This window comes from Aquarana catesbeiana, linkage group LG01 (assembly GCF_042186555.1).
Source record: "Aquarana catesbeiana isolate 2022-GZ linkage group LG01, ASM4218655v1, whole genome shotgun sequence".
Lineage (NCBI taxonomy): Eukaryota > Metazoa > Chordata > Amphibia > Anura > Ranidae > Aquarana > Aquarana catesbeiana.
The window spans coordinates 454,280,088-454,300,712 of NC_133324.1; the positions used below are offsets into that span (position 1 = coordinate 454,280,088).

The window sequence follows — 20,625 nt, forward strand, 5'->3', positions numbered from 1 at the left end:
CTTGCAGTGTGTCAATCAGATTGTCTTTGTGTCCTTTGAAAGGTTGGTGTTGCCTCAGCATCACTCCTGTCTTAGGGTCTTTTCTGTAATCGTCGGCATCTATGTTGGTGATGTTTGAATGGAGAACAGACACAGTTGCAGCATTATGTTTGTGAACCTCTTTGTTGGTGGCAAATATGTGTAGCACGTCATTAGGGCAGTGGGTGGGATCTGTAAAAGCCTGAGCAAGCAGAGCTTTGTCATCATTGCTTAAGGTGACAGTCTTCTGCTTGACTCTGATTCTATTCAAAAGCTCAGCAAATGAAATGTCATCCTTCTGTCGCATGATCTCTGTCAGCGTGATCATCTGAAAGTTGTCTTTCCAGACGTCATTGGTATTTTCCTCAAACACGCAGAGTGGCTTACTTTTTCCCAGCGGGGGGACCTGGTAAAAGTCTCCTACTGCTAGTACTGACATACCACCAAAAGGTTTCTTACTGCCTTTGATTTGCTGTAATCTCCAGTTGATGTAGGCAAACAGAGGCTTTGAAATCATTGACACCTCGTCAATAACAATGATCTCCGCATTTGACAGCTGTGCCCTCACTTCATCTATTAGATTTCCAAGTCCTTGGTAGGGTGGCTTCAAGCTTCTTGGCAACTTCAGCAGAGAATGCAAAGTGTTGCCTGAAATGTTGAAAGCTGCTGTTCCTGTAAATGCAGTTAGTAAAACGCTGGGCATGGATATGTCTGCTTCCTCACGTAGTCTGGTAAGTTTACAGAGTATCTTTGTCGCCTCAGCATAGATGCACTTTATCAGGTGTGATTTGCCTGTCCCTGCACCACCAGTGACAAAGTAATAGAATGGGTCAGGATTTAGGCCACGCACACGGTTAGTGCACCAGTCACAAACTGAGTAGAATGTCTGAGCTTGTGTCCGGTTAAGGTTTCTGTACATTTTCCGAAGGAAATCAGGGCACATTTGTGGGGCCTTCACAGTAAGCGCAATTCCACCTGTTTGTTTGTGACGTGTATACTCCGGAACATCATCTTGTTCATTCTCATGAAGTGGCTCCCCTTCTTTGCGTTCCTCTATACATTCCAACCTATCCAACTCAGCTTCTGGGGCAAAGGTGTTCCAAGCATCTTCAACAGGGCCGTTTTTTACAAAGTCATCCAAGACTTGTTCCACAATTTTGTTGTGTTGTTCGAACTTCTTTTGGTTGCTGGTAACAATTGCAGACACTGCTCGGATTGCTTCTTCTCCTGGTAAGCTCACACAGGCGCCTTTGTAAAAATCCTGGTGTGTTGGGAACCTTACAGTTTTCAGTGATGACTCTGAATGGTGGGGGAGGTAGAGTTTAAGCAGTCTGCCGTAGTAGTTCTCAGGGTCCTTCTTCTCTGAGAAGCGTGCGTACCTGATGATTGCAGGCTTCCCTCTCGTGCGTTTTTGAATCATTCCCATTTCATTCAATAGGCTGACACGCTTGCTGTCTTCCTTTTGCTTGCCATCTTCCTTCTGCTTGCCATAGACAACCCTGTAATGGGATGCAAAGTCTGCCAGACACATGGACTCAAACTCTGGTGTTTCGGGTCTGGCTCTGTATTTGTCGACAAAACTCGTCATCCACACATTAAGAGAATCGGCTGGTTTGTTCTGCAATGCACTGAGCGGGAGACTCATTTTCAGTGCGTTGTCCCCAGTTGGCAGAAAAACAACCTCACGTGAGCAAGACTTCATTTTCAAGCTGCACGTACGGGCCACAGACTCCTGGGCGCTGACCTCTCTGTGTTTTGAATAAGCCTGAAGAACCTCTTTCATTTCTTCTCGTTCTGTCGCTGTTTCTGGGCTCATTTCTTTGACTATTGTTTTGAGATAGTCACTCAGCTCCCGTTCTGGCTTGGATATGTAGGACAACATGTACATGATGCAACCATACTCATCAAGAATGTACTGGATGTCCATGTTGGCGTTCCAGGCCGTCAGTAAATGTGGATTGTAGTTGTTCACCCAGCAGTCCTTGACATCACGCGTCATTAGAATCACGCTTGAGGAGGTCAATGCCTGAATGTACGAGTTGTACTGATTCAAAGTCATATCACACTGTGCCAGTAGCTGTGACATGTCTTCAAGCTGCACTTTTGGGTTATTAAGCAAATCCCAGACTGGTTTCAGTTTGTTTTTGGCTGCTTGTGGTTTCATTGCACAATCTCCTTGTTCTTCTGGCATCGGGTAAGTTATCCTCGTTTTTCTAATAGGTGGCTTTGGAAATCCAAATCTGCATACTCTGTTACCTTTCTTGCATGATTTTGAATGAGATCTGCTGTGCATTTGAAGTTCTGTTACAAATCTGTGAAGTAAGGCCTGTTTGGCTTCATCAGGCAGCTGGCATGAGATGTTATGATCTATAAAGGCACACACCTTGTCATCACTGTCTTGTCCAAATATAGGAGCTCCTGCTACCCAACAGAGACAATGTATATGAGGGCTCCCTCTCACCTGAAATTCAACCCGGTAAAAGTAATCGATAACTTCACCAATTGGCTGTGCAGGACCCAACAGCAGCTCTCGCATCAGAGCATCAACCCGTTTGTCAAACATGCGCATGGTGGTCACTGGGTTGCCTCGAAGAATGTCACACTTTTCAGCCCAGTCTAGCCCCGCAAAATCCACCTTTTGACCTTGTTGTGCCTTTATTGCCGTTATTACCTCTGGCCATCTGAATTCTGCAGCAGAGAAGGTAAGAAAAAATGTTGGCTTACCCAATTGTCTGACCATGGCTAGAAAATTCTTCAGATTTTTATCCCAGTAAGCTGGACTCCCTCTCAGTGGTTGCATGAACCTTGTGGCATCTCGGTTTCGCACCAACCTCTCAACCTCACACTTGTCCTGTAGCAGCTTGTTGGATATTTTCCGTCCATCCCTGGTATTGGGTTTTCCTTTCCTTAACTGGATGGACATGCTGCTTTTGGCCATGTGTGTTTCTGTGACAAACTGCGCAAAGAAGAGGTAGCTTGTGTCTCTTGCAAAACGAGTATCAACACAAAAAAGCCTTGCATTGAAATACATGCTCGGGGACAGTTTGACTTGTCTTGCCTGGTCCAATGTATTCTGTCCAGTAGGGAACTGAACAGGGAAAGCCATTGCCTCAAGCCTAGGAACTTTAAAGAAGCTGACAGGTGTGTTTCCTTGTGCAGGTGCAATGCTGAATATTCCATCACCGTGTGTCAGTGCTTCCTCTCCAAGGTCAGATGGCTGCAAACAACTGTCTAGGCCAATTCCAGGTCTTAGTGTATCCTTCTCATCCTCTGCATTGGGAGGTTGTTGGTCATGGCCTTCCTGTTGCTCAGAAGCAGCCGGTAAACATGCAGACTGTACCTCTGATGGATCACAATTTTCGATGCGTTCAAGTATCTCCATCATTTCAGTTTCGTCACAACTGTCGAGTTCCATCCCATCATCATTATCATCATCATCAGCGATTGTCTCATCCACTCTAATTGAAATGTCACTGTAGTCGGGGTGTGTGTCAATGAGTTTTGACAGACCTGCTACTACATTTCCCATGTTGACATAATGAAACAGCTGGTGGCCTTTGTAAGTCAGACGTCTTTTCAGCTTGACTCTGTAACTGGGATTTGCTGTGCGATCTTGGTAGAGTATTGACCGTGGTTTCCACCTTGGATGGCACACACACTACAGCGCCATGTATAGCTGCCTGTCGACCTTTGGGAAGTGTGATGATCTTGGCAAATGGCAGTATTTTGGCCAAAAGTTGTCTTTCCAGCACATTCAAATCGCAGAGCTCTGGGGGAATGGGCGCCAGCTCCATGTTGTTAGCTACAGCGATGGATGATTTGTGTCCTGCTTTTAAATGTAAATCACAGTTGTGACAAATCCATTCTTTGGTCCTTTCATCTGGTACGGTGCATTGTTCAGGTCCTTGACAGTGATTGTTGCACACATGGACATATTTCCCTGTCAAACAGGCAGCAACAATGTGTAGATTCTTCTTGTAATTGCTGTGAATGCAATGTTTCACTTGGTTAGGGAAAAGGGTGCGATGACACATCGTGCACACAAATGTTGGCCCAGCTTTAATGCATTCATGGAAAGTGGATATAGCTGTCTGCATTAGGCTGTTGTCCACTGGTTGACTGCATTCCCGCATGACACGAGTCCATCGTCTGTATTTCATTCTTATTTTGAAGGCACATTGCATCTTATGGGTTATGCGAAAATCTGCTTGAGTTTGACGCTTCATTTTCATGTAACTCATGCAATGTTGCAAGTGACGTTTTCTGAAAGCAGGATCATTATGATATTTTCTGGTGATGTATTGCTTCTGCTTCAACTTGAAATCGACATTTGTGGCATATTTTCTGGTGATGTATTGCTTCTTCTTCAAGTTGTAATCTGCATTTGTCGCATATTTTCTGGTGGTGTACTGCTTCTGTTTCAAGTTGAAATCTGCATTTGTCGCATATTTTCTGGTGATGTATTGCTTCTGCTTCAAGTTGAAATTGGCATCTGTTGCATATTTGCGAATGATATATTGCTTCTGCTTCAACTTAAAATCAGCATCTGCTCTGTATCGGCTGGTGATGTATGTCCTTTTCTTATTGGTGACAGACATCTTTGTAGCCTTGAAATCACGCCTTCTTTCATTTCTGTGTCTTGTCTTCAGTTTTTGTCGTCTCTGTGCATTTAATTTGGACAATGCCTTACTGTCCTTCCATATGCCCTGTGAGGATTTCGCATCAACTGACCGTGGAGAATGCTTGCTGGCTGGGAATCCAGTGTGTGTTACATCTTTGGTCATCTGTGTCACTTTGTTCTCCACATGCTTTGCATTATGTGGTTTGTCAGATTGCACCAGTGGGGACAGCAAACCATCTGACAGACGTCTTGCACGATGAAATGAGACTGGCATGAAGTCATACTGCAGTCCATCAATAGGGCCTCTGGTGTCTGTAAGAAGCAATTCATACAACTTATAAATCCTTGCCCCCATATCACTCAAATGTGTAAAAGTGATCATAACAGCTTTTCCTTTTCCAGTGGCAGGAAGTCCATCCTTATTTCGACTATGAGAATCAAACAGTCCATATCTCCCAGACTTGTCTCTGAACAATGCAATGCAATATGGCACTACTATAAAAAGTGCATGTGTAACATCTGCATTGAGGCACTGAAGTCTTGTGGAGAGGTCAACAAACCAACCTTGGTTGTCACCGTCTACCGTGTCTCTCATACATCCCGATAACACTGGAGATTTAACAACGTTATACTCATATTTGTCAGTGTTGACTCTGAGGGGCACTTCTTCCATTGTCAAGTGTTGATGCTGATAGACATTTCTTTGTTTTAGCTGTTTTATTGTTGAGCCATACAAGCTGTTGCCCTTCTTCAGTATTTGATCAAGATCACCCTTTCTCACATCATCAAGCTCACTGTGGTATGCCAAAAATGTCAGAGCCATGCATGTACACTGTTTGTTCCTTAACCTTCCATAGCCATGATGACCCTGATGAAATGATGCCTGCACAGAAATCTCACTTGGTACACATGGTTCTTGCATGCCATGGTTTTCAGAAGTGCCCATCACACTGTCACTGTGCTCTTGAACTTGACACTGAGTTGAACATGAAAATGACACCACAGGTTCACTATGTACCTCCTGGGCACATTCACTGTCACAAACCTCCATATCCACTATGCTGCTGTGGGGCTCCGGATCCAGTTTAGTCCAGCGTATCTTTGCAGCTTTAGATCTCTTTCCTTTAGATGGCATGATGATATTTGTGGAAGGAGCTATAATTCTCCTCAGAGCTTTGTTCGAAGAGCTATAATTCCCCTCAGAGTTGTGTTGGAGGAGGAGCTATAATTCGCCTCAGAGCTGTGTGGGAGGAGCTATAACTCCCCTCTGAGCTGTGTGGGAGGAGCAATAATGCTATAATTCCCCTCAGAGCTGTGTGGGAGGAGATACAATTCCCCTTAGTGTTGTGTGGGAGGAGCTATAATTCCCCTTAGAGCTGTGTGGGAGAAGCTATATTTCCCCTCAGAGCTGTGTGGGAGAAGCTACATTTCCCATCAGAGTTATGTGGGAGAAGCTATAATTCCCCTCAGAGCTGTTTAAAAGGAGCTATAATTCCCCTCACAGCGGTGTGGAAGAAACTATAATTCCTCTCAGAGTTGTGTGGGAGGAGCTCTAATTCTCCTCAGCTGTGTGGGAGGAGCTATAATGCTAAGCTGTAATTCCCCTCAGAGCTGTGTAGGAGGAGCTATAATTCCCCTCACAGCGGTGTGGGAGAAACTATAATTCCCCTCAGAGTTGTGTGGGAGGAGCTATAATGCTAAGCTATAATGCTATAATTCCCCTTTGAGCTGTGTGGGAGGAGCTATAATTCCCCTCAAAGCTGTATTGGAGGAGCTATAACTTCCCTCCAAGCTGTGTGGGAGGAGCTATAATGCTATAATTGTCCTTAGAGCTGTGTGAGAGGAGCTATAATTCCCCTCAGAGCTTTGTGATTTTTTTTTTTCAAAAATGATTTTGTTTTTTTGTTTTTTCAAAAATGATTTTGTTTTTTTTGTTTTTTCAAAAATGATTTTTTTAAATGATTTTTTTTTCAAAAATGAAATTTTTTTTTTCAAAAATGAATTTTGTTTTTTTCAAAATTTTTTTTTTAATTTTTTTTTTTTCAAAAGTAATTTTTTTTTCAAAAATATATTTTTTTTTCAAAAATATTTTTTTTTCAAAAATATTTTTTTTTTCAAAAATTAATTTTTATTTTTTTCAAAAATATTTTTTTTTTTTTACATGGGGCGGTCATAATGTTTTGGCTGATCATGGGGTGGTCATAATGTTTTGGCTGATCATGGGGTTGTCAGCTTTTGTCACCTCCCACTCTAGTTTTGAACATTTCGCCATTCATTCCTATGGGACCAATTTTGCCGCAAAAACGACGATATTTCGTGGACCATTCGGCGAAACGTTCCACAAAGTGATAGCACACCAATCGGGAACAATCCGCACGTTTCGGTATATTACTTGTCTCTGTAGTGTAAAAACTGTGGGAGGAGTCTACAAGCATTATCAAGTCTAGCAGATGAAGTCACATGCATTTGGGGTGTCTCAGCATCTTGTGTTTACAACCACTGTTTCCTAGCAACGCTCATGCCCTGTTTATGCTTCCCAAATACTACTTCATCAAAACTGCCCCATCAGAATTACCCCATCAAAACTGCCCCATCATATTCCTCTATTATAAATCAGTACATGGTGTGTCTGTCCCCTCCCCCGGGCTCTGTAATCAGCTGAGATGCTCCAGCCACCTTCCCCCCCTGTGTATAACAGAAGCTTTGATAACCATGGCAACAAAACAAACACTAACAGTACACTCTGATTAATGGCTAAAATTTCCTGAAATGACCTCTAAACAAATGGCCGTATTTTAAAAACTATACATCCTACAGCGAAGATCTTTATATTGTGAGAATCACAAGACCCAGACCTAGATTTTGATGTATAGTATGTCTGTGAAATATTAAAAATGAAGGCACGGTCGCAGTTTAGAAATTGCCCTTCAAATTTGGAGGGGGCTAGAGTGTAGTTTCAATGAATGTCAATGGACGGCGTGAGTTACAAACAAATGGTCATATTGTGAAAACTATCAGGACTATGGCTTAGCCGTGGACATGTTTAGTGGCAGCAGGGATAGCTGAACGTTTTGATATAAGATTTGTGTAGGTGGGCTTGAAAATGAGGGAGTGGCGGCAGTTTAGAAATCATGTTCTGATTTTTCAGCTTTTGTCATCTCCCACTCTAGTTTCCCCATTCATTCCTATGGGACCAATTTCGCCGCAAAAACGACGATATTTCATGAACCATTCGGCGAAACGTTCCACAAAGTAATAGCACACCATTCGGGAACAATCCGCACGTTTCGGTATATTACTTGTCTATGTAGTGTAAAAACTGTGGGAGGAGTTAGGGTGGTAAATTTGGCTATAATAATAAGAATAATATATATGTGAGATAACAGTAAGTGGTCTTGCTATGCAAGAACACTTAACTAGAAAAGGTACAATTTCTGGGGAAATTGTGAAAGTGTTCTTGCCTCTACAACTGGAGTGGGCGGAGTAACTGGGTGGGGTGGAGTGGCTTGAATAACTGTGAAAAGTGTTAAAAAGCTTAATATTTTAAAAAGTATAAATAGTAGTAAAAAAGTTCCATCATTCGCTGAAAGAGCTGAACATTTTTTTCAAAAGTAATTTTTTTTTTCAAAAATGAATTTTTTTTAATCAAAAATGATTTTTTTTTCTTCAAAAATGATTTTTTTTTTCAAAGGTAATTTTTTTTTTCAAAGGTAATTTTTTTTTTTCAAAAATAATTTTTTTTTCGAAATTATTATTTTTTTTAAAGTAATTTTTTTTTCAAAAATAATTTTTTTTTTCAAAAATATTTTTTTTTTCAAATATATTTTTTTTTTTTCAAAAATGATTTTTTTTTTTCAAAAATTATTTTTTTACTTTTTTCAAAAATTATTTTTTTTTTTCAAAAATATTTTTTTTTTTACATGGGGCGGTCATAATGTTTTGGCTGATCATGGGGTGGTCATAATGTTTTGGCTGATCATGGGGTTGTCAGCTTTTGTCACTTCCCACTCTAGTTTTGAACATTTCGCCATTCATTCCTATGGGACCAATTTCGCCGCAAAAACGTCATTTTGTGGACCATTCGGCAAAACATTCCACAAAGTAATAACACACCAATCGGGAACAATCCGCTCGTTTCGGTATATTATTTGTCTCTGTAGTGTGAAAACTGTGGGAGGAGTTAGGGTGGTAAATTTGGCTATAATAATAAGAATAATATATATGTGAGATAACAATAAGTGGTCTTGCTATGCAAGAACACTTAACTAGAAAAGGTACAATTTCTGGGGAAATTGTGAAAGTGTTCTTGCCTCTACAACTGGAGTGGGCGGAGTAACTGGGTGGGGTGGAGTGGCTTGAGTAACTGTGAAAAGTGTTAAAAAGCTTAATATTTTAAAAAGTATAAATAGTAGTAAAAAAGTTCCATCATTCGCTGAAAGAGCTGAACATTTTTTTCAAAAGTAATTTTTTTTTTTCAAAAATGAATTTTTTTTCTTCAAAAATGAATTTTTTTTCTTCAAAAATGAATTTTTTTTCTTCAAAATGATTTTTTTTTAAAGTAATTTTTTTTTCAAAAATATTTTTTTTTTTCAAAAATAATTTTTTTTTTCAAAAATATTTTTTTTTTTCAAAAATAATTTTTTTTTTTTTTCAAAAATTTTTTTTTTTTTCGAAATTATTATTTTTTTTTTTTTAAAGTAATTTTTTTTTTCAAAAATATATATATTTTTTTTTCAAAAATATTTTTTTTTTTTTCATGGGGCGGTCATGTTTCAGCTGATCATGGGGTTGTCAGCTTTTGTCACCTCCCGCTCTAGTTTTGAACATTTCACCATTCATTCCTATGGGACCAATTTCACCGCAAAAACGACGATATTTTGTGAACCATTCGGCGAAACGTTCCACAAAGTAATAGCACACCAATTAAATGACATTGAGGCCGGATTCACACTGGTATTTTTCAGCTTTTCACAAAGTTCCACAAGGTAATAGGACACCAATTAAATGACATTGAACATTTCGCAATTCATTCCTATGGGACCAATTTTGCCGCAAAAAACTACGATATTTCGTGGACCATTCGGCGAAATATTCCACAAAGTAATAACACACCAATCGGGAACAATCCGCACGTTTCGGTATATTATTTGTCTCTGTAGTGTGAAAACTGTGGGAGGAGTCTACAAGCATTATCAAGTCTAGCAGATGAAGTCACATGCATTTGGGGTGTCTCAGCATCTTGTGTTTACAACCACTGTTTCCTAGCAACGCTCATGCCCTGTTTATGCTTCCCAAATACTGCTTCATCAAAACTGCCCCATCAGAATTACCCCATCAAAACTGCCCCATCATATTCCTCTATTATAAATCAGTACATGGTGTGTCTGTCCCCTCCCCCGGGCTCTGTAATCAGCTGAGATGCTCCAGCCACCTTCCCCCCCTGTGTATAACAGAAGCTTTGGTAACCATGGCAACAAAACAAACACTAACAGTACACTCTGATTAATGGCTAAAATTTCCTGAAATGACCTCTAAACAAATGGCCGTATTTTAAAAACTATACATCCTACAGCGAAGATCTTTATATTGTGAGAATCACAAGACCCAGACCTAGATTTTGATGTATAGTATGTCTCTGAAATATTAAAAATGAAGGCACAGTCGCAGTTTAGAAATTGCCCTTCAAATTTGGAGGGGGCTAGAGTGTAGTTTCAATGAATGTCAATGGACGGCGTGAGTTGCAAACAAATGGTCATATTGTGAAAACTATCAGGACTATGGCTTAGCCGTGGACATGTTTAGTGGCAGCAGGGATAGCTGAACGTTTTGATATAAGATTTGTGTAGGTGGGCTTGAAAATGAGGGAGTGGCGGCAGTTTAGAAATCATGTTCTGATTTTCCAGCTTTTGTCATCTCCCACTCTAGTTTCCCCATTCATTCCTATGGGACCAATTTCGCCGCAAAAACGACGATATTTCGTGAACCATTCGGCAAAACGTTCCACAAAGTAATAGCACACCATTCGGGAACAATCCGCACGTTTCGGTATATTACTTGTCTATGTAGTGTAAAAACTGTGGGAGGAGTTAGGGTGGTAAATTTGGCTATAATAATAAGAATAATATATATGTGAGATAACAGTAAGTGGTCTTGCTATGCAAGAACACTTAATAATATATATGTGAGATAACAGTAAGTGGTCTTACTATGCAAGAACACTTAATAAGCCAAACAGGGTTCTCACCCCTCACCACTCTAATCAAAAATATTAGGCTTTAGATACACTTTAAAACTGATCTTTGTATTGGTGTGACTACTGTAGATAAAAGTTGCATTGGTCGCCGTGGGCTGCAGTTGTGAACATTACTGTAACCCTTTGCACTTCTTTACTGAATAAACCCATTGGAATTCAAAGATATCTGGCAGCTCTGATTAGCTCTCATTCCCATCTGCTATAGTTATTATTAAGTTGGCCATATGCTGAATGAGATTTGGACAGTTCAGCAGGGTCTGGCTGAATTCAGAGTATGGCCATCCCCGTCAGCAGAAGGTCCCAACGGTCACGATACAATGCCCTGTTTTCCTCCATTACCTCATTTGTATAACAGTGTATGGTCAACTTTACAGGTATTTATATTTAGCCCTGTCAATTTATGTACAATCACATCAGTCCCTGTCCTCAAGATGCTTACAATCTACAGTCCCTATCTCACATGCAGCATACCTACCAGCATATCTTTGGAGTGTGGAAGGAAACTAAAGGACCTGTAGGAAACCCACACAAAATACAAGGTGGGGTTAACTTGGAGGTGGTGAGAAACATGCAAACTCTATACACATAAGTGTCCTGGATGGGATTCAAACCCAGGACCCAATGGTAGATGTGCCAACCACTGAGCTGCCTGATATAGCAAAAAGCTCTGACATTTCTAGATAGTGATTGGCCTTCCCTGCTTCTTCGTGCCCTACATTCCTCTTGGTCCATTATTATAATTGGCCACACTTCTTGGCCAATAGGAATGTGCGCAAGAAGTGATGGGGCAAGCTCTGTCACTCCCACAAAGTTGTTAAACTTGGCCTCTGTAGAGTGGAGCCATCCCACCCAGCTATAGTAGAGGGGGATAAGAACTGCTGCATGTATGTGAAGGCACCATTAGATCCCTGCATTTTATACCCACTAGCAGATATCTTTTTATCATTATTCATTTATTATCTTTACATTTTGCATAGATGTGACTGTTAAAATGTTTCCGATATGCTATAAAAAACAAAGAAACTCACTTTCCGACATCCAGGTTTCCATGTAGTGCAGGACATAGGAAGGTCGTATTATATTCATAATGTAATTGCTGTAGAGCCTTAGGCTTTCCTTCACCTCGGCGCCCATTCTTCTTTAATCACAATACTGTCCGTCTTTCTAGAATTATGATAGAAATAAATGAGAAACTTTAATTAAAAAAAAAAACGTTTTTTTTTTTATCTTTGGTTAAAAACCAGATAGCAGAAACCCTGTGTACACTCTCCCTCCTGATTGGAACCCTTGATCAGCTAAAGGGCTGGTTCACATGGGTGGCCAAGGGGCAGTAAAAGCAGGCAATTGAGCTACAGTTTTACCACCCACCTAAACAAGGACAATCATCTACTCAGAGCTGTAGGCATTCCACAGCCGTGATGCTTTGCTTTATGGCAAAAATGAAACCACTCTGTCTCGTTTGGCAGGCCGTACTGCTCCTAACGTAATTGGGGCCTGCATACACAGGCTTCAATACTTTTCATGCCCCTGACAAGCATGCATATTAGAATGTCAAATTTGTATATTTGCACTGATTTACAAATCCTTTACAATGAAGACAGCCTAGGAGCTCACACTTTCAAAAACAAATAAAGAGCACAACAGCAGTGCCCAGATTTCTATTCAGACAGTTTCCCTTTAATATTTTCACAAATTAATCCTTTTTTGCAGCACATCTTTGGTTTTGCTTTTGTAACAAGGTGGAGACAATATGATAGTATGCAATGCTAAGCTGCAGTTTCTAAAGCAAGCAAACTACAGTCTTGTATATGGCTCCATTGACACTAGAGTGCCTTGTCATGCAACTTTGAATATCAAAGTCGCATGACAAGTCGCACCCCATTTTCCTATGAGTACTGTTCATATCTATGCGACTTAAAGTCGTAGCAACTTAAAAGCAGTTCATGCATTACTTTTGTCCAACTTTCATGTAACTTGAGGGCCATAGACTTCAATGTTAAAATGGATGTAAACCCGATTCATGAAATTTGAGCTGGGCACATATATCTGCAGTGTTTTCTTATCTCTCTTCAAAGTCCTGTGTCTCATAGCTTTGTCCTGCTCCATTCCCCTGTTATCAGCCTGAGAACTTTTGACAAGCTCTCCTATGTGTGTGTCGGGGAGGTTGCTATAAATAGATTTGCATTTTGCACACTGCTAAACTGTACACAGGAAACCCCTGCATGTGTGGGGAGGGCGGGGGCTGTGCCTTTCCTCCAATCAGCTGTCTCACAGACTCACAGTGTCTAGCAATGATCTCCTCCTACAGGGGAACGAGGAAGTGAAAATTCTAACACAATGTGCACTTTCTAAACAGTATATCAAAGGTGAAGACAGCAGATATACATGTAAAACATATGTAGGGTGATTTGTTTCATCCCTGTGTATCATCTGAGGCTGTTCACTTCACTGGGTATATGGAGGGTTTGCATCCACTTTAAGCCTCAAAACTCAAAATGTTAATACTTATAAAAGTCTCACCTGAATGTTTTACAACAGTTATCCATTATCAATGGCCAAAGCCAAAGTCACATCAAAGTTGATTTTGGAGACTCGCTCGACTTTGGAGTCATAGAAGTGTGAATGGAGCTTAAGGCTAGGTTCACACTAGCTTTCATGGTAAAATGCTACTTCTGTCAAGTTGGCTCCAGCAGGGAGTTGTGCGATGCATGCTCCAGTGAATCGCACCGCTTTTTTTTTTTTTTTTTTTTTAACTTTGAAGTGGCACATAGTAACGCCTCACCCAAGTCACTGCACAGCAACACGATGCACTGTGCTGCTGTGCAGTGACATGCAGCGCCATCCATTACAGTGCACTGCAACACACATCATAATCACACCAGCATCGTGGTGTGACCAAGGAATATATAAAAGAATGGTTTTCCAGGTGCACTAGCACTCACTGTGCACAAGCCCAGAAGGGCCCATTCATACTATGATGCCCATAAAAAAAACACTATAAAATGCTTCTTTATTGGCCTGCAGTGTTATGTTCACTTAACCTCCCTAGCGGTATGATAATATCTGATTTTTGATGCTGAAAGTGGTACATTGTTTTGCATAAAAATTTGACATTCTATATTGTAGGCCTGTAATTCTTAAGAATAACACATTTAAATCTGTCCAAACGAGAGCCTAGTAGACATCCCGGGTATGATAAAGTTTGAAACACAAAATCATAAATTATAATATAATAAATAACTATAAATAATTATTTATATAATAATAAAATGTATTCAATAATGTAATCAAATCAAAAACACTGAAATTTGCTCAGTTACAGAATTGTCGCCGTGATTACTTTCAGTGTTTGATGACGAATTTCCCCACAAATCACTATCTCTCAATTCTGCAAGTGATTCTAATTTATTATCGCTGTTTTCTAGCTGGTCTAAAACCGCTTTTGACGTAAAGGGACACTTTTTGGTTGCTATGGACAGTTTCCAGGGAGAAAGAACAGCATATATAATATAAAACTGCATGCAGGGCACTGGATGTGAAATAATTTGATACAGTAATGTAATCTGTAAGATTACAGTGTACTGTATGTGTTATGCTTTTTGCACTTTTTGAATTTGGCGCCGTGCTCTGTCCCTGTGTATCGCAACACTCGCAGTTGCCCGGCACTGTGATAGATCGAGCGGAGGACACAGCTCACACACACAGCGAGGGGAGGGGGGGGTACATTGCAGGATCCTGGGGACAAGGTAAGTAACTTTGCCTGGATGCTGCGATGCGATCCCAAGTGTGGCTCGGGGTTACCACTTTTGATAATGAAAATTCACCCTGCGCCACACTCGGGATTACCGCTAGGGAGGTTAAAGTGGTTGTTAAGTCTCATTTATAAACAGGGTGGATTTGATTTAAATCAAGTCGATTTAAATCACTAGTAAAAAGGCTTGAATTAAATCATAATTTTTAAAAGAGCAACTGTCCTCTCTGTCCTGCAGTGACTCCTCCTCTCAGGGCCGTCTTTAATTTTGATTGGGCCCTGGGCAAACATTTTCTTGGGGCCCCCCCCTCCATTCTGAGACATACAAAAATAGCAGGTAGACTCAAAATTAGTTTACTGCAGCAGATCACGCAGCAACTGCAATTGTTTGCCAGAGGTTACAGCCTATCCTTACTGCTCACTGGCTGGTTTCTAGAGGTTAGAACACAATTTCTGCTTGTCGATTGGTTGCTAGAGGTTAATGTACATTATTAGCGCTCACTAATTGGTTGCTAGGGGTTACAGCACATCATTACCACTTACTGATTGGTTGCTATAGATTAAAGCAGATCACTACTGTTCGCTGATTGGTTGCTAGAGGTTAATGTACATCATTACCTCTCACTGAGCAGTGGAGCAATCCCAAATAATTGGGGCACATTAATACACATACTACAGGAGAGTGTCAGGGACTGCGGACATACTGCAGGAGACAATCAAAGACTGCGGACATACTGCAGATGACAATCAGAGACTGCGGACATACTGCAGGAGACAATCAGAGACTGCAGACATACTGCAGGAGATTACCAGAGACTGCAGACATACTGCATGAGATTACCAGAGACTGCAGACATACTGCATGAGATTACCAGAGACTGCAGACATACTGCATGAGATTACCAGAGACTGCAGACATACTGCATGAGATTACCAGAGACTGCGGCCATACTGCAGGAGATTACCAGAGACTGCGGCCATACTGCAGGAGATTACCAGAGACTGCGGCCATACTGCAGGAGATTACCAGAGACTGCGGCCATACTGCAGGAGATTACCAGAGACTGCGGCCATACTGCAGGAGATTACCAGAGACTGCGGCCATACTGCAGGAGATTACCAGAGACTGCGGCCATACTGCAGGAGATTACCAGAGACTGCGGCCATACTGCAGGAGATTACCAGAGACTGCGGCCATACTGCAGGAGATTACCAGAGACTGCGGCCATACTGCAGGAGATTACCAGAGACTGCGGCCATACTGCAGGAGATTACCAGAGACTGCGGACATACTGCAGGAGATTACCAGAGACTGCGGACATACTGCAGGAGATTACCAGAGACTGCGGACATACTGCAGGAGATTACCAGAGACTGCGGACATACTGCAGGAGATTACCAGAGACTGCGGACATACTGCAGGAGATTACCAGAGACTGCGGACATACTGCAGGAGATTACCAGAGACTGCGGACATACTGCAGGAGATTACCAGAGACTGCGGACATACTGCAGGAGATTACCAGAGACTGCGGACATACTGCAGGAGATTACCAGAGACTGCGGACATACTGCAGGAGATTACCAGAGACTGCGGACATACTGCAGGAGATTACCAGAGACTGCGGACATACTGCAGGAGATTACCAGAGACTGCGGACATACTGCAGGAGATTACCAGAGACTGCGGACATACTGCAGGAGATTACCAGAGACTGCGGACATACTGCAGGAGATTACCAGAGACTGCGGACATACTGCAGGAGATTACCAGAGACTGCGGACATACTGCAGGAGATTACCAGAGACTGCGGACATACTGCAGGAGATTACCAGAGACTGCGGACATACTGCAGGAGATTACCAGAGACTGCGGACATACTGCAGGAGATTACCAGAGACTGCGGACATACTGCAGGAGATTACCAGAGACTGCGGACATACTGCAGGAGATTACCAGAGACTGCGGACATACTGCAGGAGATTACCAGAGACTGCGGACATACTGCAGGAGATTACCAGAGACTGCGGACATACTGCAGGAGATTACCAGAGACTGCGGACATACTGCAGGAGATTACCAGAGACTGCGGACATACTGCAGGAGATTACCAGAGACTGCGGACATACTGCAGGAGATTACCAGAGACTGCGGACATACTGCAGGAGATTACCAGAGACTGCGGACATACTGCAGGAGATTACCAGAGACTGCGGACATACTGCAGGAGATTACCAGAGACTGCGGACATACTGCAGGAGATTACCAGAGACTGCGGACATACTGCAGGAGATTACCAGAGACTGCGGACATACTGCAGGAGATTACCAGAGACTGCGGACATACTGCAGGAGATTACCAGAGACTGCGGACATACTGCAGGAGATTACCAGAGACTGCGGACATACTGCAGGAGATTACCAGAGACTGCGGACATACTGCAGGAGATTACCAGAGACTGCGGACATACTGCAGGAGATTACTAGAGACTGCGGACATACTACAGGAGACAATTAAAGACTACGGACATACTGCAGGAGACAAATCAGAGACTGCAGACATTAAACAGGTGATGGTCAGAGAACTTTCAGCAACGCACAGCTTTACAGTTAAATAACACAGCTCAGGGTTTAAACTAGAGGTCGACCGATATATTGGCCGATATTTGGTGTTTTTGACTTAATCGGCATCAGCCGATTGTGCTGATAAAAAAGGCCGATATCAGCGGACTTGCAAATGACTTCTGTAATAGAAGTCAACACAAGTTGCCTGTAATCTTCTGTGAAGAGACTTCTCTCCTCCTCTGGGCAGCCTACCAAATCTGATAAAAAGAACCTGAAGGATACAATGTTTACACTTATGAATGAACTGAGCTCAGTGTGGAGAAGTTCTCAGTTTAATCATTTAAAGACTAAATCTTTTCTGACATTTGTTGCTTACAAGTAAAAATCCTGTATTTTCTGCTAGAAAATCACTTGGAACCCCCAAACATTATATATATATTTTTTAGCAGAGACCCTAGGGCAGTGATGGCGAACCTTGGCACCCCAGATGTTTTGGAACTACATTTCCCATGATGCTCAGGCACTCTGCAGTGTAATTGAGCATCATGGGAACTGTAGTTCCAAAACATCTGGGGTGCCAAGGTTCGCCATCACTGCCCTAGGGAATAAAATAGCGGTTGTTGCAATATTTTATGTCACACGGTATTTGCGCAGCGGTCTTTCAAATGCAATATTTTTTCAAAAAATACACTAATAAATTAAAAAAAAAAAAAAACTAAGCAGTAAAGTTAGCCCATTTTTTTTCATCCAAAAGTTTTGATTACCTGTTTTTGTGTATTTAATATTTAAGATATAGTTTTTTTTAATTTTTTTTTTATCTAAATTCTACATACAAGTGAACTGATTGGAGGTTTGTTTTGTTTAATAAATGTTTAAATGTAAAAAATTTTCTGTATCGCTTAAGGTTGCTTTCACACTGGAGCAGGCATGCGTTGACGGTAAAACGCTGCTAGTTTTAGCGGCGCTTTACCGTCATTTTAGCGGCGCTATTCGGCTGCTAGCAGGGCGCTTATAACCCAGCTAGCAGCCGAGGAAGGGGTTAAATGCGCCCCTGAATCGCCGCTGCCGAAATGCTCTGCGGGCGCTTCGGCAGCAGTGCGCATTCATTTCAATGGGCAGGAGTGGTGGAGGAGCGGTATACACCGCTCCAAAGATGCCGCTTGCAGGACTTTTTTTTTAACATCCTGCCAGCGCATCGCCTCAGTGTGAAAGCACTCGGGATATCACACTGAGACTGCAGGGGAGCCATTTTACAGGCGCTATTTTTAGCCCAAAAGCGCCTGAAAAACGCCCCAGTGTGAAAGGGGTCTAACTATTAGATTTTATGAGATGAAGGGAAAAAAAAAAAAATCGGCCTAATATATCGGTCCAAAAAAATCGGCATCACATATCGGCCATCGGCCACCGTGATTTCTAAATATCGGCATCGGCCAGAGAAAAACCCATATCGGTCGACCTCTAGTTTAAACAGTCAGGCATTTTATGGGTGTAAGGACATACCTGGCCAGCCAAACTCACTACATACATTCAGGTCTGTGGGCGGGGCTTCCACTCTCTGCTCTCACTAAAGCAGCTGGGAGCTCCACTGATGCTTTGTTGGGGGGCCCACGTCACCTGTGAATTGGGGCCCCAATGGCGGCTTTGCAGAGCACACAGAGGACACGGGAAGCTGTATTCCCGTGCTAGCCAGCTGAGGGGGGTGGGGCCGGGAGCTCCACTGACGCTCTGACCCCGCCCACGTGCAGCCTGTATACTCGGAAAAGAGCGTCTGCAGTGAGAGCCAGTGATCGGAGTGGGAGCGTCAGTGGAGCTCCCGGCCTGCCCCCGGACCTCTGTATTCACCAGCCAGTATAGAGGGGGCGGGGCCGGGAGCTCCACTGACGCTCCCACTCCGATCACTGGCTCTCACTGCAGACGCTCTTTTCCGAGTATACAGGCTGCACGTAGGCGGGGTCAGAGCGTCAGTGGAGCTCCCAGCCCCGCCCCCTCTCAGCTGGCTAGCGCAAGAATACATCCTCCCGTGTCCTCTGTGCGCTCTGCAAAGCTGTCATCGGGGCCCCAATTCACGGGTAGCGCGGGCCCCCCCAACAAAGATTGGGCCTAGGGCAAATGCCCCGTTTGCCCTGCGCTAAAGACGGCCCTGCCTCCTCTGACCCGCTGTTGATTCACCGACAGTCCCATTCACTTTAACAGGAGGTCTTTAAATGTAAGGACTCATTCTTGCTGGTAGTGTGAAATTGTGTGAATGCATTAATTTAGTGCAGTGCATGTTATCTCAGCTTGCAGAGCTTGGATTAATTGAATGAGTTTACCAAAAATGTTAATATTGCAGAATATACAGCCTCATGCTACATAACTAAGCTGCATTTCATGCTGAAAATTCTAATTATTAATGTATCTTAAATAGAAAACTATCTTTGGATAGATTTTTACTCCAAAAGCATTTTATTAAAATAAAAAAAATAAAAAAACACGATTTGAATCACATAAATCTGATCACTGATTTGTATCCACCCTGTTTATAAATCACTTCTATCCCCTTTGTTTTAGGAAGATACTGCGCGTCAGTTTATTAAAAGACAAATCTAAATACCTTCTTGCACAGCTTAGCTGTGCAGTCACGTGACGTCCCTCCGCTCTTCTTCCCCATTCTAAGGAGAGCAGCGGGAGGGGCCGAGATTCCCCTCTGACGTATTCCAGCCAGCAGAGGGTGGTCACATGGCCGCACAGCAGCACTGTGCAAGAAGGTATTTGGAATTATATATTTCTTTTAAACTGACACACTTTGCTCAATATCTTCCTAAAACAGAGGGGATATAAGTGATTTCTATACATTACAACACAGACTATTGAACTGATAGGCAGGGAGGGAGGGGGAGAGGGAGAGACTGAACACACAGCGTGATGATGGAGGAATGTAAACTGACCATGGTATCAGGGATCAGCAGCCATGAATACAGGCTGTCCCCTAGTTATAATAAACACTGGGTATCCTCACTAGAGCGCCCTTCCACCAAACAGACACCCCCACCGCGCCAATGCCTCTAAATAAACTCAAATAGTGGTGTGAACCAATATTAGGTGGTGAACACCCAAAACATCCAATTCCTTACTCTCACAAATAGTGTTGACCAGTGTTAAATGGTGTGTATAAAATGTAATGAAAACGTGAGAGTCGATAAAAACAAGCGAAAATAGGAACAGCTGCCCCTTTAAATTATAAAGTATACAGGCAAAGTATTTACTCCACCATGCCACTGCTAGCCCAATACTCCCCTAGAGGCACATGGAATAAATATGGGGCGCTTCAAATATAAATAAGTGTAACCAAAAAACTGTGTATAGCACAATAGTGGTGGAACCCTCCTACTGTGTTTTGTGCTGCACGTAACAAGTGTAACCAAAAAACTGTATATA

At 42.3% G+C, this 20,625-nt stretch overlaps 1 protein-coding gene across 2 annotated transcripts in view; it reads right to left on the reverse strand.

Annotated features, from left to right (window-relative positions):
- Positions 1 to 20,625, reverse strand: part of LOC141148939 (antiviral innate immune response receptor RIG-I-like) — a 171,229-nt gene that overhangs the window by 124,432 nt on the left and 26,172 nt on the right. For both annotated transcript variants that reach the window (XM_073636850.1, XM_073636840.1), the window contains exon 2: positions 11,921 to 12,056. In XM_073636850.1, coding sequence (XP_073492951.1) covers positions 11,921 to 12,026 — 106 coding nt within the window. In that variant the 5' untranslated portion in view covers positions 12,027 to 12,056. The remainder of the gene's footprint in view (positions 1 to 11,920; positions 12,057 to 20,625) is intronic.